At 33.3% G+C, this 20794-nt stretch overlaps 1 protein-coding gene across 1 annotated transcript in view; it reads left to right on the top strand.

Annotated features, from left to right (window-relative positions):
- Polr3A (RNA polymerase III subunit A) overlaps positions 1-20794 on the top strand; it is a 185307-nt gene that overhangs the window by 45968 nt on the left and 118545 nt on the right. The window contains exons 11-13 of the mRNA XM_090371374.1: positions 2898-2945; positions 6431-6534; positions 16076-16121. Of these exons, the coding sequence (XP_090227500.1) occupies positions 2898-2945; positions 6431-6534; positions 16076-16121 (198 nt within the window). The remainder of the gene's footprint in view (positions 1-2897; positions 2946-6430; positions 6535-16075; positions 16122-20794) is intronic.

Raw genomic sequence — 20794 nt, 5'->3', positions numbered from 1 at the left:
GCATTTTTGTTTTGAGACAACTTTAGTTTAATTTTATACAAATAACAATGCATATCATGTCATAGAAATGTATATCTCTAGTAGTTTACAAGTTATCTGGGCTTATAAGCACATTTCTGGTAAACCAAAAAAATGTCAAATGACTTTTTCTTGGTTAATTGTGAAAACGTTTACTACAAAATGATTTTGTAGTTAATGTTGTCTGATACTAAACCCTCAAATTGAAAAAAAAAAGAAAAAAAAATTAGATGTGACTATGCCATGTTTTAGCGAATGATTCTTCTTACTCCACGGAGTTCTAAGAATCACATTTTCAAGAATTCAATGGCTATTACTATAAACAGTAATATTTAAACATGGTAATGCCAGTATTTCAGTTTAGATTGGTATTTTGCCAAGTGGAAAACTTCAGTTGCCTTCTGTAATGGCTGCTGAAGCCTTAATTAAATTATTTACCAAATGATGTAAACTCTATATCTCCACTCCCAGCCACCCGAGAAGGTTAAGAAACAGCTTAAAGTGACCTATTGCCCTCAGTTTGTTCTCCACTAAAATCTTTTCATGAATTCAAATTACAAGGATACAAAACTATCTAGCACCTTCCTATATCAATACATTGGCAGTCATTACAGTATAAAACAGTAAGAACATTTTAACTGTAAAAATATTTATTTACACTTGTACTCTCTATAGTCACCATAAACCACATAAAAATTATATATTCCTCTAGTTCTTCTCATGCTCTATCTAATAGACACAAATGTATAACATTAACACCTTTTAAAACCACTTAATAATCAAAAATTTAAAGAGCACAAATTAGCATGTCTTTCCACCTTAACAGAGATAGTAGGCAATCTTCCCTAATAGAAGATTGAAAGGCATTTGAGGAAAAGTGGCGCAGTTTGTTGCTGTCACCCTTGCAACTGCAAGGGCAACAGCATGTGTACCATCAAGACACTAAAGATGAAATTCTTAACATGGTAAGAGAATTGATGGATAAATATCTGACAAATTGGTGCTGCTCCACAGGTTCCCCACAACTCTTTAGTACATTTTTTTCTAATAGTAATTGTACATCTTTCATCTCCCTGTAGAGAATGCAATTGACTTCACCAGACTACCTTCCACAACACTTCTTTTAATGGTTATTGTCATGCCCAAGATCCTTGTTTTGTGAGTCTAATGCCTTCTTTACATATTCTTTACAAGCTTTCAGTGTGATGAAATCATCAGCTCATGTGAGTTGCATGAGTGGGTGGAATAAAATCTGTGTGGTGTTAAAGGACTCATCAATTGCAATATTTTATTAACATTGGTGCAGTATTGTTGGCAGTCAGTTACTCAGGCCACATGTTGTTCCTTAGTGACTAACTGTCACGCTTATTGATGGTCAGTCACCGTAGCAATCCCAACAAAGTGCTACCAATTCATTTAGATGATTTAGTGTGAGAAGCCTTGTTACTTGGCCAGCATGGTTACTCAGTGTGAACCCCCCTTTTATTATTTCTGGTGGGGTAATTTAAAGAGCCTGGTGTATGAAACTGAAGTGTTGGACTTTGCAGAACTGTAGCGAGAATGTGACTATGAATCAATGCACACTACTGCAGAGGTGTGTTAGCATATGTTTAGCGGTTAGTAATTTGATGAGCTGAGATCCACTTTCAAGTTTGCAAGGATGTAATTTGTAACAGTTATTGTAAAATCACTATGTTAACCTTAAAAAAATAATTAGTGCTATTTTAGTATGCCCTTTTGGAAGTTGAATGTAATAACTTGAGAAATAGTGTTTTTGAACACTTTTTTTTTTTTTTTTTTTTTTTTTTTTTTTTTTTTTCATACTTTGGGTCCTAGAATTTATCCAGAATTTCTTGAAAAATATATACTGTTAAGGAGTTGTTAAATGAATTATATGCAATACTTAATGGTTCATTAATAAGAGTAATTTTCCTGTTTTGCAGATTTAAAAGCCCCTACAAGCAAGAAATTAAAAAAAAAATTAATTTTTAAATTAAATTAAATCTAAAAATTCTATGCATTTAAACCTGAAGTAGTGAAAATCAAATGAATAGCAAATGCCTGGTGAAAAATTATGAGTACAGTCTGAAGATATTGCAAAACAAGGAATTTGGTCAGTTGACTGATTTCAGTGTGATACTCCCATCTTAGAGCTGTATTAGCCAGTCTGGAGGTTTTTAAAATATTCCTATCCAGAGTGGAATATTAAACCCAAGACTTTTAGCAGAGTTTTTGGTTTCATATAATCTGTTTAAAGAACCAATTCTCAGTATTACAGTTTCTTTCTCTGTATTTGGAATACTTAGTATTCTCTTATTGATGTACAAGTATAATGATATCCTTAGACAACTATTATGTTGAACATGGAAGAAAGTTAGTGTTTTAATTAGCAGCAATATTTCCTGACCCACAATATGCATCAATGCATAAGACACCTCAAAATTTTGAAACAGACATTTCAGAAAAAATGACTGCATTATCCAGATTTTGTTCATGTTATTTACATGAAAAAAAATCTGGATTTTCCTAATCGTGACTTTAAACAAGTTGTTACATTAAGAAACTGGATTGCTATTCACCAAAATAACTGAGCAGAACAGACTATTCATCATAAAATGATGAAAATTTTTTGAAAATATAATTGGTGAACATTGCTATAAAAGTTATTTAGAACAGTGTTTCTTAACATTCTAATTCTGGTAACCCTTTTCGGAAGAGTAGTAGATGGTAGAAAGGTACTACTGAGAGTAGTAGTGTATATAGGATTGAATAATAATAAGTACAAAACTATTTTGCTTCTTTTTATGAGAAATCATTTGCAGTCGATAAAAATTTATATTGCATTCTTTATGAAATAAAATCTCTCTCTCTCTCTCTAGGTTGGTGTTCCTCAACATGTTGCCATGATACTTACATATCCAGAAAGAGTAAGTTTGATGTTTTTTTATTTGTTGTTATTAAAAACTTTCTTTAATATTCCTTATAAATTTTTGACTTCAAAATTTGTGAAAATGTGAAGAGCCTCAGATTGTTAATACACTGCCTGGATATCCTATTAGGTTCAACTTATAATAGCATATTGAAATGTTCTCTGCATGACGAATCTGTCTCTCATGCTTAGTTGAATATTGGAAACCTGGGGATAGAAGCTACTGTCTTCTTCTTTGATTTGAAGATTCTATGATCATTTAACCAAAGACACACATCATTGTGTTGTTTCATTATCATCTTGGAAATGTCCATTCCTTTTAAAGTAGCATTAAATTATTGCCACTGCACTTGATTGGTGATGAAATTAATATGCCTTTTACTGTCAGCCCTGGTGACTTGGTAAAAAGAAACTGAATCTTGGTAGAGAGAGAGAGAGAGAGAGAGAGAGAGAGAGAGAGAGATTTTTAAAAGAGGAGGATATTCTCAGGTATTTCACAAGAAGCGGAACTGGAATGTGCTAGCAACCATTTCTAAAATAGCCTCCACCCTGTTATTTGCACTGTAAACAATAGAAAATACAAAGGACCTTCAGTAATTGATGTACCTTTTTTAAACCTGTCTTCTTCCATTGTAACAAAAATTAGGGCATACCATCACTTGTCAAGGCCTTGACTTCTCTGTGGCCACCACAGATGTTACAGTATTTGTACTAGGTCAGTTTTTTTTTTTTCTTTTTCTTCTGAGATTCTGATGTAATTTAACATAAATTGGAATAATTTCAGAATGTGGGTTCTAAGCTGTAGGATATGCAAATCTGAAGGGCTGTAAAAATGTGCATTACAGTAGCATAACTCAAAATCAAATGCAGTGAGGAATACCTTTGATTAAGATTTCTCTTTATGTAGAATGTTTGGAAGGTTTAGAGTGATAAATAGTTGTTGGCAGGACAGTTGCAAGGTGAGGTAGCTAGAATTAGTAATGGTAATAATGTCCCCCTCCCCCAATAGAAATAATAGTTTTAATAGCAAGATAACAAATCTTTTGTGCTTTTCCTCACTCCCTCTGTCCCATTAATTTGGTGCAGAGAACACAATATTTGTAGCCAAGGCTATTTGGGATAATGTTCTCTTTATAGATGAGTCAAGATTTACTCATGAAGCTGTCCCTAAACTCATTCTCTTTAGAAAATGTGAAACATGTTCTCATATGTAATGTTGGAAAAAGGACAACTATTGTGGTGCTGGTCTCACAGCCTGAGGAAGCTTCATGATGAATTGGTTGCTAGATCTTTAGGTTAGGCACCTTGAATATTCAGAGGTAGAAAGATGAGAGCCTTGAGCACTATGTGAGAATTTTCAGAGCTGCTATTGGCTCTTAATTCATTAACATGGATGATAATACTCTTCCACATGCAGTTCAGTCATTTGATAGATTCCCTCTTATGGATGATATTCTGCTGATGAAATGAACAGCAGGATAACCAGATCTGAATCTGATGAACATTTGCTACTTCAATGAGATGAATCATGGTTTATCAACTTCTCAGAACCCTCCATAATCTTAGAGCTGCTTTTGTAGGGGAACAGAATTTATTACCATGGAGCCTTGTTATCATTGTGAGAACTCATTGTAAAAGTTGGTGGCCTGTTGCAGGTGAGGTGATCATAAGTTTATTTATTAAGTTTATTTTATTTCTTATCTATTAAGTTTATTTATTTATTAAGATTTAAACACATTACAGGTAATGCACCCAGTTGCATGCATTATATGACATCATTGTAGTTATAAAAGTAGTGGAACATAATTTTAATATTTTATTGAAGAGAACAAGTAAACAAATAATATATTTTTCTAAGGCAAGTTTAAAAAATAAAATTAAAAATTCAAATCATTATTTACTACAAAATATAAAAGTAGAGCAATTATTGCTATTCAGTCTTTTGCAATTAAAAAAGAAATGCCATTATTGAGCAAAATGCGTATACAGGCAACCCCCGTATAACACGGTACTTATACAACACGGTTTCACTCTAACACAATTAATAAATTGCTGCAATCCTCGCACAATCTTTGGGTGGTTAATTGCTGGAATTTTCAACATTTCCATTTCTCTTTTGTGAATCCCCGCTGTTGACTTGCTAGTTGTTATCACCTTCATGGTATTTTTCTAAAGCACATTTCTGGAGGTCACTACCATAAAACAATAACTACAATTTGTAGTTTCCAGTTTATTGGACTTTTCTGTTTATGTAATCAATTATAAATGGGTAGTAAATTCGATCTTTTTGCATTTGCCCTAGTAGCAATAGCTGGAATTCACATTATTATGGTGAAATGTGTTTCCTCTTCATGAAATAATCAGTCATATAAAAAACAAATAAATTTTCAGAAACTCATTACTCCATATCTCACTTGTGTGTATCGTGTTTGTTGCGTCTTGTGCATGCCATGTTCTTTGTTATTAATTGCTTATCATTTTTATTGTTTTAAATTTTACAACAAAAAAAAAAAAAAGTCAGTGAACAGAAATATCAATTGGTATGTACCTATTACAGTACGTATTAATTAAGCTATGTGCATAAACATAAATTTATTTTTATTTTGCTAACTGGAAAATATTCTTCTGATTTTCACATATCATTCAAAGTGGGGGGTCCACTGTATTTTATTGGAAGATTCCTGGGTTAGTCCTGTGCTTATTTGAGACCATAAAAAATAATTGGGACTTCAAAAAGTGCAGTTTGTGACATTTAAAGAGAGCAGAAGGTACACGAACTCTAGATGCTGCAGAAGAGATTGTGCTTAGCAGTGATGAAGAGAAAGAAAATTAAATGAATGTACATTATCTGACATATATGTACCACAGTTTGTAAGGTAAGATGTTTGTTCAGGTATTACTATTTAAGTTACTACTATTATAAAAATTAAGTTTCCGATAGTTATTAAAAAAAAAAAAATAGGTGTATTTTTGTTAGCTTTTGGAATGTAACCCAACTTTTTGTACTGGTTCTTAGTCCTGTATAACACAGTTTTGCATTACATGAGATTTCGTAGGAACCAAACTACTACTGTGTTATATGAGGGTTACCTGCATAATAAAAGTGATGAGTAGTATTAGTAATGGCCATATGGTGCAAGGAAACCTAAGGCCTACGCTGCACCAGCCAAAAAAAAAGAAAAAAAAAAGTAAAATAATAATAAAATAAATGATTAATAAATAATAAAAGAAAGCAAATAGACAACCAATGCATTTCTCTCCTCCCATAGGTAACTATCCAGCTGACCTTTGAATTTCTCCAAACTGTCAGCCTCATGGGTGACATAAGTTACCTACATGGGTGGCTGAGCCACCCATGTAGGTAACTTATTCCAGTAATTTTTAACTTGCTGGCTAAAATAATATATTCTTAATGCAGTAACATTAATACAGTATATAAAAATATGTAATAATAATAATATTGTAATTACATTGTTATATTAGGTAACAGAAGCAAATATTGACCTTATGCGGCGGCTGATTTTAAATGGGTGTGATGTTCATCCAGGTGCTAATTTTATTGAACAGAGGAGTAACCAAGCTAGAAAGTAAGTTTAATTTTTAAAATGTTTATTCATGTTTTGAACAAATTGATCAGATAAGAAGGTGTATCAAAGATGATTGCATTGAATTGTTAAATCAGTGAATAATTAATTTCACATTTTGGGAAATTAACTATTTCTAAGAAAGTAGAGTTAAAAAAAAAAAAAAAAAAGTTGTTTTAACGGCCATCTTATATTATATGGAATGTAGAGGAAGGAGGAAGAATTAAAGCTTTAAGCCATTAAGTCAATTTTATGTAAATATTTGTAATAGGAGCAATTGGTTAATTTGTAATCTTTGCTTCAGTTGTAAGTTGTCCCTCATTGCAGTAATGAAATATTAAAGGTAAGTTTTGTATAATAGTTATTAAAAAGGTGTTATATAAGTTGGACTGTACCTTATAGTATCAAACAGTGGTCTCCAAAGTTGGGTGCGTGCACCCCTAGGGGGATGCGCGAGATGATCCATGCAGTGTGAGAGATAATCCGTGATAAATCAATATTTACTAATTATGAAAACTTTAGTTTTTCGAAATGTAATTGAAAATAAAAATCATAAATAAATGTTATTCTAATATTTCAATATGCATCTCTGTTTAGGTGGGCAGGAGCAGCAGCGCATAGCACATGCTTCTTGATTAGACTGGGGTTCAAGCCCGTGACCATCAAATATGGAGGATGCGGAAAGGTCATCAGGGAATGACCACTGCATATCCCCAGAGCAATATGGCCTTAGTTGCTAATGCTCCTAAAAACCAAATAACAAACAACAAAGCATCTCTATTTGATTGCACAGTTTTATTTGTTCATACCGTTGGTTTCAGCCATGTCCAAAACAAAGCAGTCACGTGCTCTGTTTGGGCTCAGAGTATATCTTCCATCCTTGTTTAACTTACTGAATAAATGTGGATCAAGAAAGGATGGATTATGTTTGCAGCTATTGCTGAGCTGTACCGCCACCACGAGTAAATATAAGTTACCTACATGGGTGGCTACGAGTGTCATAGTTGTATTTGTCCGTAGGCTTTCATTACTTACAGAACTGTATTTATATTTTAAAAACACACTATGGTAAGAATCTTCACATGTAGTTATCACCAGAGCTGGGAAGCATTTCAATAATATTAAATACTTTTTAGTAACTTAAATACTTTTTATTCTCAGTATCTTGTATTTAAAATGAAAGATAATTTTGAAAAATATTTGATATCTTTTAGCAAAAAAAGTATTTAAGGTGCTTAAAAAGTACTTTAAAACTTGGTATGTATTTTAAGTACTTTGAGAGTATCTTAAATACTTAAAGTATCTAAAATACTTTAAATTATTTTGATGTTTTCAAATATTTAAATACTTTTAAGTATTTAAAATACTTAAGTTTTTAAAATACTTTTGGGAAAAAGTTTTTGTATTTAGTATTTTAAAATTTATTTGAAAAAAGTATCTTGTATCTTGCATTTAAAATACTTTTAACGAGTATCTTCCCAGTTCTGCTTATAATATGTTTCACTAATTAAATTTATTTCTCATTAGACACTGCCACAAAATGGACAGCTGTCTTATTAAAATAGGTGCAAAGAAACCTCGAATTGATACTTCACAAATGACCAACACGAACCTACTGAGACTGATATTTCTCCTAGTATGAGCACATCATCAACCACATTGCGAACTAAGAATTGTGATCTTTTCAAATTATGTGTGATTTTATATATGTGATCCTAGATATAATGCATACCATGTAAATTATTTATAAATAAAACAGTTAGTATTACATCACATTTACTACACTTGTTACATTAATGATTTCATATCATTTTGTACTTGAACTTCAATTTAATTTTGTTTTGTATTTTTTTATTTGTGATCTTTTAAAATTATATGTGCCTTATAAATATGATTTTAGATATAATGCCTTCCATGTAAATGATTTATAAATAAAAAAAATATATTAAACTTATATTCCATTTTTTTATTCTGGGGTGCATGCTATTCCTTTTAAGTAAAATAAGGTGCGTGACCAAAAAAGTTTGGAGACCACTGGTATAGAAGAATAAATGAGAAGCAAGCAAATTATGGAATGAATAAGGATAGATAGGGAATGAAATTTATCATCATAAAATCTGCTATACCGGTGGGTTTACAGATCATTATGATAGTAGAAATAAGTCCTCCTAAGCTACCAGCCTCCTAGCAAGAGTAAGCCCATTTCTTCTAATGCTCGTTTGATCTCATCATCATTCCACCTTTCTCTTGATCTATTATCCATTTCTATTATCATTACTTTTTTGCTTAATATATCTGCTAAGTTTAATTACCCTTCTTCCACCATACCACCTTATCTTTGCTTGGCTTGCTTTGATTGTGTATTTAGTATTAGTATTAGCAATGATCACATGGTGCAAGGAAGCCTATATGCTTATGCTGCACCAGCCAAAAATAATAATAATAAAATAAAAAATAAAATAACTAAAATAAAATAATAATAATAATAAGAAAATAAAAATTAACAAAAGAAAAGGAAATAGACATCCTATGTGTTTCCCTCCTCCCATAGGTAATTATCCAGCTGACCTTTGAATTTCCCCAAACTGTCAGCCTCTGCAATCCAGTCTAAACATCTATCCCTCCCGTAACTTGAAATTATGTCCCCTTGTTCTAGAATCATTTATAACTGCGAAAATTTCGTCCTCATTCATTTTGCTTATGCCTCTCAGACCCTTAACCTTTTGCCTGTCCCATGTGCATCACATGTGACACACACGACGTATTTTCTATATGCTTGTGCATCGCATGCGATACACACTTACTGGAGTTTTAAATACGATAAATTTTTGATAAATGTCTGAAACTTACTCAGTTTTTCGATCTAAACGTGTTATAGTTTGTCTTCCAACTCAGTGTGCATCACATCTGATTCACAAAATGCGAGAATGTGAATTATCTGAAATAATATGGTGGTGTTACTAAATATATAAAAAACACACAAATATAAATAAAGTAGCTTTTATTTCTCATTCAATACACTACATAATATTATTTATGGTATTCATTGAAACAAGGTAGGCAAAATGGTTTGCCACATTCGACACATTCTGTTAAGACTTGTTTAGATTTTTTCATTGCTTCTTTGTGATTTTCCTTCGATATGATTTTTGTGTAACAACAATGACACCTTCTCTGAATGAGTTTTCTGTCTTCTCTTCTTGGTATATTTCGTAATGTGTCATATGGGATGCACACATCCTTGCTTATCCTTGGTCTGTTACATGTACCCTGACCTACTAGATATGTAAAAAATTACTCTAGAGAGCCATGCAACATGATAAAAGTAACTATTTTAAACGAACGTATGGCTTAGTACATGCGAAATATATGTGGACAGGCAAAGGGTTAAACACCTCAATAGATTCTCCTCTAAGGTGCCTAGTTTCCACGTTCTGCAACCCACATATTCAGTCTTTCCTCATGTGGACACCTTTTTCCGATCTCACTAGGCAAGTTCATTGTGCTTCTTGAAAGGCACCCTTTCAAGAAGCACAATGTCTTTCTTTAGGTGCGGTCTCCATACTTGAACACAGTATTCCAAGTGTGGCCTAACAATAGCCTTACATAATGGGATTATGACATCTTTATCTCTACTTCCAATTGTTTGATAAATCATCGATAGGGCACCATGGGTCTTCCTTGCAACCAGTCTACAATGCTCGGAGAACTTCATGTCTAACCGTATCGTAATACCCAAGTCCCTTTCCTCCGCTACTGGCTTTATTTCAGCTCTGTCAAGTGTATAAGTTATTTTTGGGTTACTGTTCCCCAGGTGTAATACCTTGCTGAATTAAAGCATAGCTGCCATTTTCCTAACCATTCCTGAAGTCTATCTAAGTCACTCATTTTTACTCCATTATTTGTTACCCCAAGGTTTTTTCTTCTTTCCTCATTTATGCTGTTGCTTTCACCTGTTAGTTCCATTATTTTTCATAAAACACGAATTCAACTCATGCACTGAAATAAAACCTGCATCCTTAGTAATTTTCTTCAGTGTATCAACACAGCTCAGTGTTTTGATAAAATATACTTGTAACTTTCATTACATATTTAACTAGATCGTATGTATAGCTTAGCTTAATTTTCAGCACTCACCTCATAGTAATCTGCTTAGCTGGTGGAGGGTTTTACCACATACATAGTGGTTATAGGATTCTAATACTTTACAGGGATTATGGGTTTAAAATTAAGTTATGGGCTATAAAAAATTTTTAAGAAAGGAAAGTGCACCTTCCATGGTTGCCTAATTAAATTAAATTAAATGAAGAGAAAAAAAAGGAAAGGAAAATATAAGCTAATAATCGCGCACGAGCGACTTTCGAGTTTCCTCGTCTTCAGTTAGCTATAGTGGAGGGGGGGGAAGAGAGCGCGCTTGTGTTATATATGGTTTGGGTTCCTGAAATGCATTTCAGTGCACGTGGAAACTTGATACGTGCTAAATTCCAAATGGGGGAGAAATTGGCGGGAATCTTTTTGTTTAACACGTTGAGTGATGTATGGCCCTTAAACCATTCAATAACGAGGGCTTCGTTTTCAAGGATTTTGTAGCTAGAATTTAATTTAATTACTGTGATGGCTGAATCGATGAGTGGGTTGTGATTTTGAGATTGGACGTGTTGTGTTAGTTCTGTACTTGTTGAATTAGTTTTGAAGCTATTAAAGTGGTAGTATGCACGCGTGTTGGAAATTTTTGATGTCCCGAATTTTGCTGTTGTACTGCCTATGTAACATGCTTGGCAATCTGATTGGCATCTGATCAAATATATAATGTTGTTGTAATCTTGTGTCTCGTACTCGTGTGTTGTCTTGTATGAATTGAATTTGGAACTTAATTTGTTATACGATGTGAATATTAATTTGATATCTGTATTTTTAAAAATCTGTTGAAGTCTTCTAGCGTATTGTTGATGATATGGGAGCGCGATAAGGGGTTTATGTGTCTTATTCTTGTTCACGTGGTTAATAATTTTGTTTGGGTTATTAGTGTTATTATGAACTTTGGTGATGGTTTCTTTTATTAGTTGTGGTGGGTATTTTCTGTCGATGAATTTTTTGGTGAGGTATTGTAATTCTATAGATAGGTCTGTTTGTGTGTGGCTATATTTTACAGCGTTGTATATCTGGTTGTATAGAACTGCTTTTTTGATGTATAGAGGGTGGTGTGAGTGGTAATGTAAGAATTTACCTGTATGTGTGTTTTTTCTGTATATTTTGGTGCCTAAAGATGTGTTTATTTTGTATACGGTGAGGTTTAGAAAATTAATTTTATTATCGTTTTCTACTTCGAGGGTAAATTTGAGTCTTTCATGTGTTGTGTTAAAGGTGTTCAGTAAAGTATCGATGGTGGTTCTGTTGCCTATTAAGAGAACGTCATCTGCATACGTCATGTATAGTTTAATTCCTGGGGGAAAGGGTTGGAGAATTTTTTCTTCGATAGATGAGAGGTAGATCTCGGATAAAGGGGCAGAGATACCGAGGCCCATGGGAAGGCCGATAATTTGTTCGTAGACGTTATTTTGGAATTTAAATTGTTTGACATCAAGTAACAGTGATGTGAGTTCTAAAATATCATTAATGTTTAAGTCGGTACATTTTGTTAATGTGTCGTCTTTGATTAATAGATCTTTAAGGGCCAGTAGCATGGATTCGATGTGCACGTTTGTGTATAGGGAGACGACGTCGTCTCCCTATACACCTATAAAATTCGGGACATCAAAAATTTCCAACATGCGTGCATACTACCACTTTAATAGCTTCAAAACTAATTCAACAAGTACAGAACTAACACAACACATCCAATCTCAAAATCACAACCCACTCATCGATTCAGCCATCACAGTAATTAAATTAAATTCTAGCTACAAAATCCTTGAAAACGAAGCCCTCGTTATTGAATGGTTTAAGCGCCATACATCACTCAACGTGTTAAACAAAAAGATTCCCGCCAATTTCTCCCCCATTTGGAATTTAGCACGTATCAAGTTTCCACGTGCACTGAAATGCATTTCGAGAACCCAACCCGTATATAACACAAGCGCGCTCTCTTTCCCCCCCCCCCCACTATAACTAACTGAAGATGAGGAAACTCGAAAGTCGCTCGTGCGACTTTCGAGTTTCCTAAAATATTATTAGCTTATATTTTCCTTTCCTTTTTTTTCTCTTCATTTAATTTAATTTAATTAGGCAACCATGGAAGGTGCACTTTCCTTTCTTAAAAATTTTTTATATCCCATAACTGAATTTTAAACCCATAATCCCTGTAAAGTATTAGAATCCTATAACCACTATGTATGTGGTAAAACCCTCCACCAGCTAAGCAGATTACTATGAGTTGAGTGCTGAAAATTAAGCTAAGCTATACATACGATCTAGTTATTACATTACAGCACATAAGGACTCCTTAAAAAATCAAGAGTTACATATTTAATTAAATGTTTTTCTTTCACATACCAGTTATTTGCTTGGATTTTTTACTTCATCATCATACCTGCCAGCTCTCCAGATTTATGACAGACCTCATCTTTTTGACTCATTTTGACTGTGTCTCCATCTTGCATCACAATGGTTTTTCTCTTGTGTTTTTTTTATCAAAAATAATAAACCATAGTTTTGTTGTTAAATTCAGAGTTTTTTTTAAAATCTTCCTTCTGCTTATTTTTACTACTATTACTTATTTTTGAATTTCTACTTATTTTTGTTAACAAGCATTGGCTAGTTAATGAATTGGTTGTCTGGTGCACTTAGTTTACGGTGCATAAAATATGCGAAATGCATAGCAACAACAAAATATTTGTTTTCTGTGATGCTTCTAGCATTTACTATATTTCTTTTTTTTGTGTAGTGTGAATCTAATAAACAACATCTTTTAATAAGCTGCCAAAAATATGATGTAACATATCAGAAGATATATATGAAAGGTTTTTCATATATTACAAAAACATGAAAAGGTAACATGTTTGTTTTATGTACCATATTGTATGTAGATGTGGTTTTTCAATTTCATCTGGTGGGAAATACCATCTACTCAGACATTTTCAAACAAATAAACATAGGAACAATGTGCATAAATAGGTGTAGAATTTTCAAGTGAAGAATTTTCAAGTGTTATATGAGATGTGATAAAAAATTTTTTCGGGACTGAACTAATATGTGTGAGATGATGGGGCATACTAGCTTTTTGGATGGATTTTCTTCAAATTTGTCTCCTTGACACTGTATACACCAATTCCAATGCTTTCACAAAACATTCTAGAAATATTCCTGATAAGTTTCTTTTGGAATCGCTAATAATTCCTGAGTCACATTGTGAATAATTTCCTCAGTTATTGCAAATAACTGAGGAAATTATTCATATTATTTAAACTGTTTCTTGGGAAATGAAAAAAAATCAGAGGTCACTAAATTCAGTTAAAAACACAAAAACACAATATATATAGACATTTTCAAACAAATATGCATAGGAACAATGTGCATAAATAGGTGTAGAATTTTAAAGTGAAGGTGAGTGTTACATGAGGTATGATGAAAAAAGTTTGGGAACTGAACTAATTTTTGTGAAATGATAAGCATACCAGATATTCGATTGGATCTTTTTCGAATTTGTCTCATCATCTTCCGATTGTATGGATAGGTTATCACAGTGATGGAACACTTCACCAGAAATTCTTGAATGGAAGATGGCAAGTGTGCAGGGGCATTGATACTTTTATGACCATTTTTTCCAAATAGCAGTTACTATAGAATTGGTTTGTAGCATTCTTGATTCATTGTTTGACCACGTGGGACAAATTGATAATGAACAATGTCTTGTTAGTGTGAACTTCACATTTGATCAAGATTTTTCTACTTTTTTAGGCCTTGAAGAAGATAGATTCTTTCATTGAGAGGACTGGGCCTCTGTTTCTTGATTATAGCTATACACTCATGTTTCTTGGTTATAGCTATACACTCATGGTTCATCACCAGTAATGATGGAAGAACAAAGTGTGGATCTACAGCAGTATGTTTACGATAATGACATGTGAGATCTCTTCGCTCTCTGTGATGATCAATGAGGAGGAGGAGGAGGAGGTGAGGCATAAACTTGGCTGAAATGTATCGCATTCTCAAATCTGTGTTAAAATTGATTGACTTATCCCATAAAAAATTTTATATCACTAGCAACATTTGCAAATAGTTAAATGTTGATCACTCCTGATCAGATCACAAACATGAGCAATTGAATTTTTACTTTTTGAAGTGAAGTGTGGCCAGAGTGAGGATCAACATAAAAGTGGCCCTCTGTAAATATTATGAACAGCTGAAAAGTCTTCAAATGACAAGCAGCATATCTGAAACCTTTGACATTTTGTGAGTTTCTTTTACACTTTTCCCCAATTTGAAACAAAATTTGATGCACAAATCTCTGCTCATTAATATCATCCATTTTAAAATGCAAATAATTGGTGTTTTATGAAACACATAAAACACTTTCTGTTCAACATGTACTGATTTCAGGCTGGTTACAGATAAACTGGCATTTCTTGTGTTACTGTCTAGGTGAGTCACCGAACGAACACGTGAGAACTTCTTGCAAATTCAAGATAAAAAGTCAGCTCCCGAACCTTTTGATACGTGCTGAATTCACATCATTTATCTTTTATCAGTTCTTCCAAGTGGAAAAAAAATCAAAAATCACTTCAAATCTCTTTCTGGTAAAACTTAGAAATGCTCTTGACAGCCAAGTATAGACAGTAGGACCATTGTTATAAACAGAACTTTGACTCATATTTCTGAAGAGGATAAAATCTGCAAAAGTATCTTCCTTGATTCAATCATCATAAATTAGTTGGTGTCTAATAGACAATACAAACAAAATCCAAAGAGAAAAATCATTAGGAAAAATCAAATGTTTGAAAACACTGTACTAATAAGCAGTCATATGGCTACATCATAATATAAAATGCAGATGTTGGCAGTGAAATTTAATTTTAAGTTCAAAGTGGATTTTAAAAAAAATCGGCTTACTTCTACCAAATCTCCAGCTTTTGAAAAGTCATTGTGGTGACTATGCATTATTCAGCATGTATGCTAACTGTGGCCATCAGACAACAGACCAATAAGTCTCAAAACAGGCTGTTAGTTTGTCTCAGCTTTTAATTGAATACCTTATTACCCCCCCATTGGTGATGCTATTCAAATTAAAAATTAAATTAATAATTTTAGGTCAACTATATTGACATTGTTTCTCTGCTACTCTGCATTCTATAACAATTGAATGCAGAGTAATGTAATATTATCATATCAAACAATTGATTGATAATATGCCACTCTGCTTAGAAATAATCTTTGTATATTTATTTAACTTTATAATTGTCATATATAATAGTTTTTATTTATTTCAGTAAATAGCATTTTAAGATAATTTTGTGTGATATTTATTAGAATGAATTTTCAAATTTCTTCTTTAACGGTGGTACTGAATGTACAAAAAGAAATTGTATTTGCACCTTTCATTTTTTAGGTACTTAAGGTATGGTGATCGGAAACTGATTGCTAGCAAACTGCAGGTATGTATGATAAGGAATTTTTAATTCTGTATTTCAGATAATGAGATTACCAAATGATAAAGAAGAATGCCCTTATTATAAAAAAATATAATTAATGTGATAAGATAAATTTTTGAAAAAGTAAATTACACTTTGTTCTGTTTTGCATATTTAGCCTTTAACCTTAATATATACCTGTTCTCTTTTCTTTTCACATTGTGCAACCTGTGACCATGTAGGTAGTACTGTGAAAGAAAGAAAGAGGATAAAAGCTGATGTTTATTTAGAAGTGATATAAAAAGATACATAAAGAAAATGACTAACTTGTTTGAATTCCAAAGAGGTCAAATTGTTGGTGCATGTTTAGCTGGGGTGACTAAAACTGCTTATTTGTTTAATGTATTCTAAACAGCTGTGTTAAAAGAAAAGTGATGTCTGCATTCACCAAGTATTGAAAAACAAAATCTGATAGGACTGATTGTGGCAGAAAATTGATTGAAATAGATTGCCAATCACTAAAAGGATTGTAGTCCAAAAAATATAAAACCATTCTCTCACATATAATTTTAGAACTTAATAGAACTCTCAGCATCCAATATCTTGGGCCAAAGCTGAAATTTGTTACAGAACTCCTATTGCCAAGCCACTCATTATACTACGGCATGACCACCAGGTCAGTGGAGTTTACAATAAATCATCAATACAAATGTTAACTGTATTTAGCAGTCATGGGCTTGAACCCTGGTCCACTCAAAGAGCACGTGCTACTGCACTCATGCTCCTGACCAACCATTCAGCTGCGTTAGGCCTAATACTGATGGTAATGCTAAAAAGACGACACTTGATGATTGGAAATGTTTTATTTTCAGACAAATAATCACTCACACTTTTGACAGCATCAGGGAGAGTTGACGTTTGGCAAATGCCAAAAGAAGTACATCAGCCTGAATATCTTAGATCAAAATCATGCATATGGACAGCAGTAACCCCAGACAGAATAATGTACCAACTGTGTGGTACTACACTCAGGGTAGTGGAAAGTGAAATAAACCCGGAGGTAATTGTGCAGTCAGATATAAAGTTCTTTGAGCAGTGTAGACAGGCTGCCAGGAGAGTCATGGGGTTTTGTCAATGATATATAGGAATTTTGCTTACAGGAATAAGGTGGTGATTATTCCATTGTATAAGGCAATGGTCAGGCCACATCTTGAGTACTGCATACAGGTTGGAAGGTGTCAGTTTAGGAAAGATGTAGAGCTACTGGAATGGGTACAGAGAAGAACAATGAGATTGGTGAGTGGAACAAAAGGATGCTCTAATCAAGAAAGGCTTCAGGTCTGAAAAATTGCAGCATCTGGAGACTAGGAACCTGTGAGGTGATCTGATTGAGGTGTTTAAACTCTTTTAATGGATTGAGCAAGCTCAGTGCTGATGGCATTCTTGATCAGACTATGCACATGAGGGGGCATAAATTCAAATTGAGGAAAGATGATTGCAGAATAGATGTGAGGAAGTTTTCCTTTAGTCAGTAGGTGGTTGATTGCTGGAACAAACTTCTATCTGTTGTGGAAGTGGATAGTTTAAATAAATTCAAGGGAGAACTGGACAAACTATTGGAGGGAAGGATTGGTTTTTTTTTTTTTTTTTTTGCTGATGCTGTATAAGCTTGCTTTCTTGCATCATTAACCACTACTATTACTTATACTAACCATCAAACGCTGGGGTGGCTCAGCAATGGGTTGGTCAGGAATATCTTGGTATCCTTAGTCCTATCATCACCCCTTGTTGAATTACTGCCACTGATTACCTTGATATTCTGAGTGATCAGGTTCATCCTATAGTGAAAACATTTTTTCCCACAGAAGATGCTGTTTCAAGATGATAATGTGCCAAACACATGCTCTTCAAAATGCATCCAGATATGTTTGAAGAGTATGAAACTGAGGGTATGCATCTCCCATGGTCTGTACAAACACTAGACACTAGCCACTGTGGATATATTTAGAGAGGAAAGTGAGAAACATTTCCTCCAACTTCTTCACTCAAGGAGTTTTAAACATTCCTCCATGAAGAACAGTCCAATATTCCTCTTAAGGCAGTTCAAGATTTATTTGAATCTATTCATATAGAATACCAGCTGTTTTAAAAGCATGGGTGGCCCAACATCATATTAGTGCATACCTGTAATTCTTATCACAGGTGTTTCCATTATTTTGTCCACCCTTGTATGTAATGAATTATATTGTCATTAAATCATATCTTTCTAATCTTTAATTCAAGTTAGATTTTTATATTAAATGTAGATCAGCCCTAAAATTTCACACATTTTTATATATATGTGATATACTTCTTACTATTAAATAATAAAAAAAAAAATTCTGGAATTACATTCTGGCTTGAAAAAAAAGGTGGATTTGTATTTAGTTTTTCCAGATTCTGATTTCTAACAGTTGGAAGGTGTGTTAATGCAATTAGCATATTTACATTAACATAACCTACATTATATTACAATATATCATTGTATTACAATATAATTACAATATATCATTGTATTACAATATAATTACAATATATCATGTGTTCTGTCTGATTTAATGTGTTGACATAATGTATTATGATGAAATAAAATAAAATTATTTTAAGATTCACTTTCTTTTTTTAAAAGATATGCTATCTTACATTCTTTGTTTTTTACATTTATTATGTAATAATTTGCACAAGAATAATTGTAACCCTACTGTAACAGCAGTCATGATTGTAGTTGTGATTTACATTGTAGATTATTTTAATCATCGAGAAACAAAAAGTAAATGCAAAAATAATCAAATAGCTTAACTATTTTAAAAAATTGCTGCGTATTTATGCTGTTTGCTTGTTTGTTATTTGGTTTTTAGGAGCATTAGCAACTAAGGCCATATTGCTCCGGGATATGCGGTGGTCATTCCCTGACCTTTCCGCATCCGTATTTGGTGGTGACGGGCTCCAACCCCGGTCTAATCAAGAAGCGTGTACTACGCACTACTGCTCCTTCCCACCTGGCTACGGAGGCGTCGTATTTATGCATGAACACCCAGTCACCTATTGCACATAAGTACATATGCCCTATTCTGACTGTATAAACCTGTCATCCAACAAGCACATCATAGTCAACAGAGCAAACTATAGCAGTTGAAAATATGTTCAGAATCAACAGTAAAAAGCTTTTAGCAAAATGTGAATTAGTTACGCTCATCTAATGCATTTTGCTCTTATGCATGAACTTTGTGGGCTGTGTTCCTTTACTGCTAACTTTGTAAATAGTGTAAAATGTACTTGTGGACTTTCCATGTTACCAAACTGGCAGGACTTCAACCTTTGACTTCTTGTAAAATTTATCTGAGCCATTAGCACTATTTCGCCTTGTAGAGAATAATAGTTTAATTGAATTCTTCACTTATCTGAAACAAATCGATTTAAACGACTGATTTTCTTCGCTTCAGTTAAACCTTTTGCCTATTTTTCGTAATAGTATGTGCCATTGCAGCTGCTCTGTTATACCTCATTAAGCTTCCAGAACTACAAAATTTAGTTTCATTACTTTATAGTTACACCATACTTACGGAAAGCACTATGAGGGACCAGCATAATAGCCTGCCATTTTCTCATTTTATTTTGCTAAGATTGGTCAACAATTGAAAGTGCATAATTTTTTTCTTTTGTATTTAATTTTAATTATTTTGATTTTATTATTACCCTTATCTCTAATAAGCTTCCTCGTAATTCTAGTGGAAGTGATGGTACGCACTCAAGGAAATTGATTTCACTTGAAATGAAACTGGAAGAGCTTAAGAACTACAAATAAAGAGAGCATGGCATGCATTAAACATGCTCTAAGTCTGAGTAAGAGATTATTATGTACTGTTTGAGATAGTGCTGTGAAAATTAAAGAAAGTGTTAAGAGTGGTGTGCCTCAGTGTAATGCCCCCACCTATCTGGAGGTGCCTCCGTAGCCAGGTGGGCAGGAGCAGCAGTGCATACACACGCTTTTTGAATAGACCGGTGTTCAAGCCCATGACACCAAATATGGAGGATGCGGAAAGGTCAGGGAATGACCACCACATATCCCTAATGCTCCTAAAAAAAAACCAAAACCAAACCCACCTATCTGGTTCGAATCTGTGGGAATGGAATCTGACCATGATGATCCCTCTCATCAATCTGCCTAAGACTACCGTCCACTCCTCTCTCTCTCTCTCTCTCTCAGTTGTTGTTTGTATTGTACTGTATATGTTGGTTATAGTGAACATACTTTTTTTTTTTTTTACTGTACGAAAAATAAAGAAAAAAAAAAAAAGTAAATCAATAAAGATGAATGAATCTCTTTGGTTGCTCATCATTTTCTTTAGTGCCCAGTCTTCCAACCAAAGAAAACAAATGGTATGTACCGATAGAGGTAACTTAGCTAGAAGTGAGAGTTACTCTCATAGGCCTATTATCACATTTTTTGGTGATTATTTACATTGTGTGTGAATTTAAATTGCATGAGATATTCTATAAAATAACTCTCATCTAAGTTAAGATGTCACTATATATACAGGGTGTCTCAAAAATACACGGCATAACTTCAGGAATGAGTTCCTCATATATAGATAATAAAAATATTTTACATCAACATAGTTCCGGAAATGCTTGGTTTCTGAACTTTGAAGGTCTGT

The sequence above is a fragment of the Mastigoproctus giganteus genome, chromosome 4, assembly GCF_048544385.1.
Source record: "Mastigoproctus giganteus isolate SK-2022 chromosome 4, ASM4854438v1, whole genome shotgun sequence".
In the NCBI taxonomy this organism is placed as follows: Eukaryota; Metazoa; Arthropoda; class Arachnida; order Uropygi; family Thelyphonidae; genus Mastigoproctus; species Mastigoproctus giganteus.
This window is presented reverse-complemented; position numbering and strand designations above follow the sequence as displayed.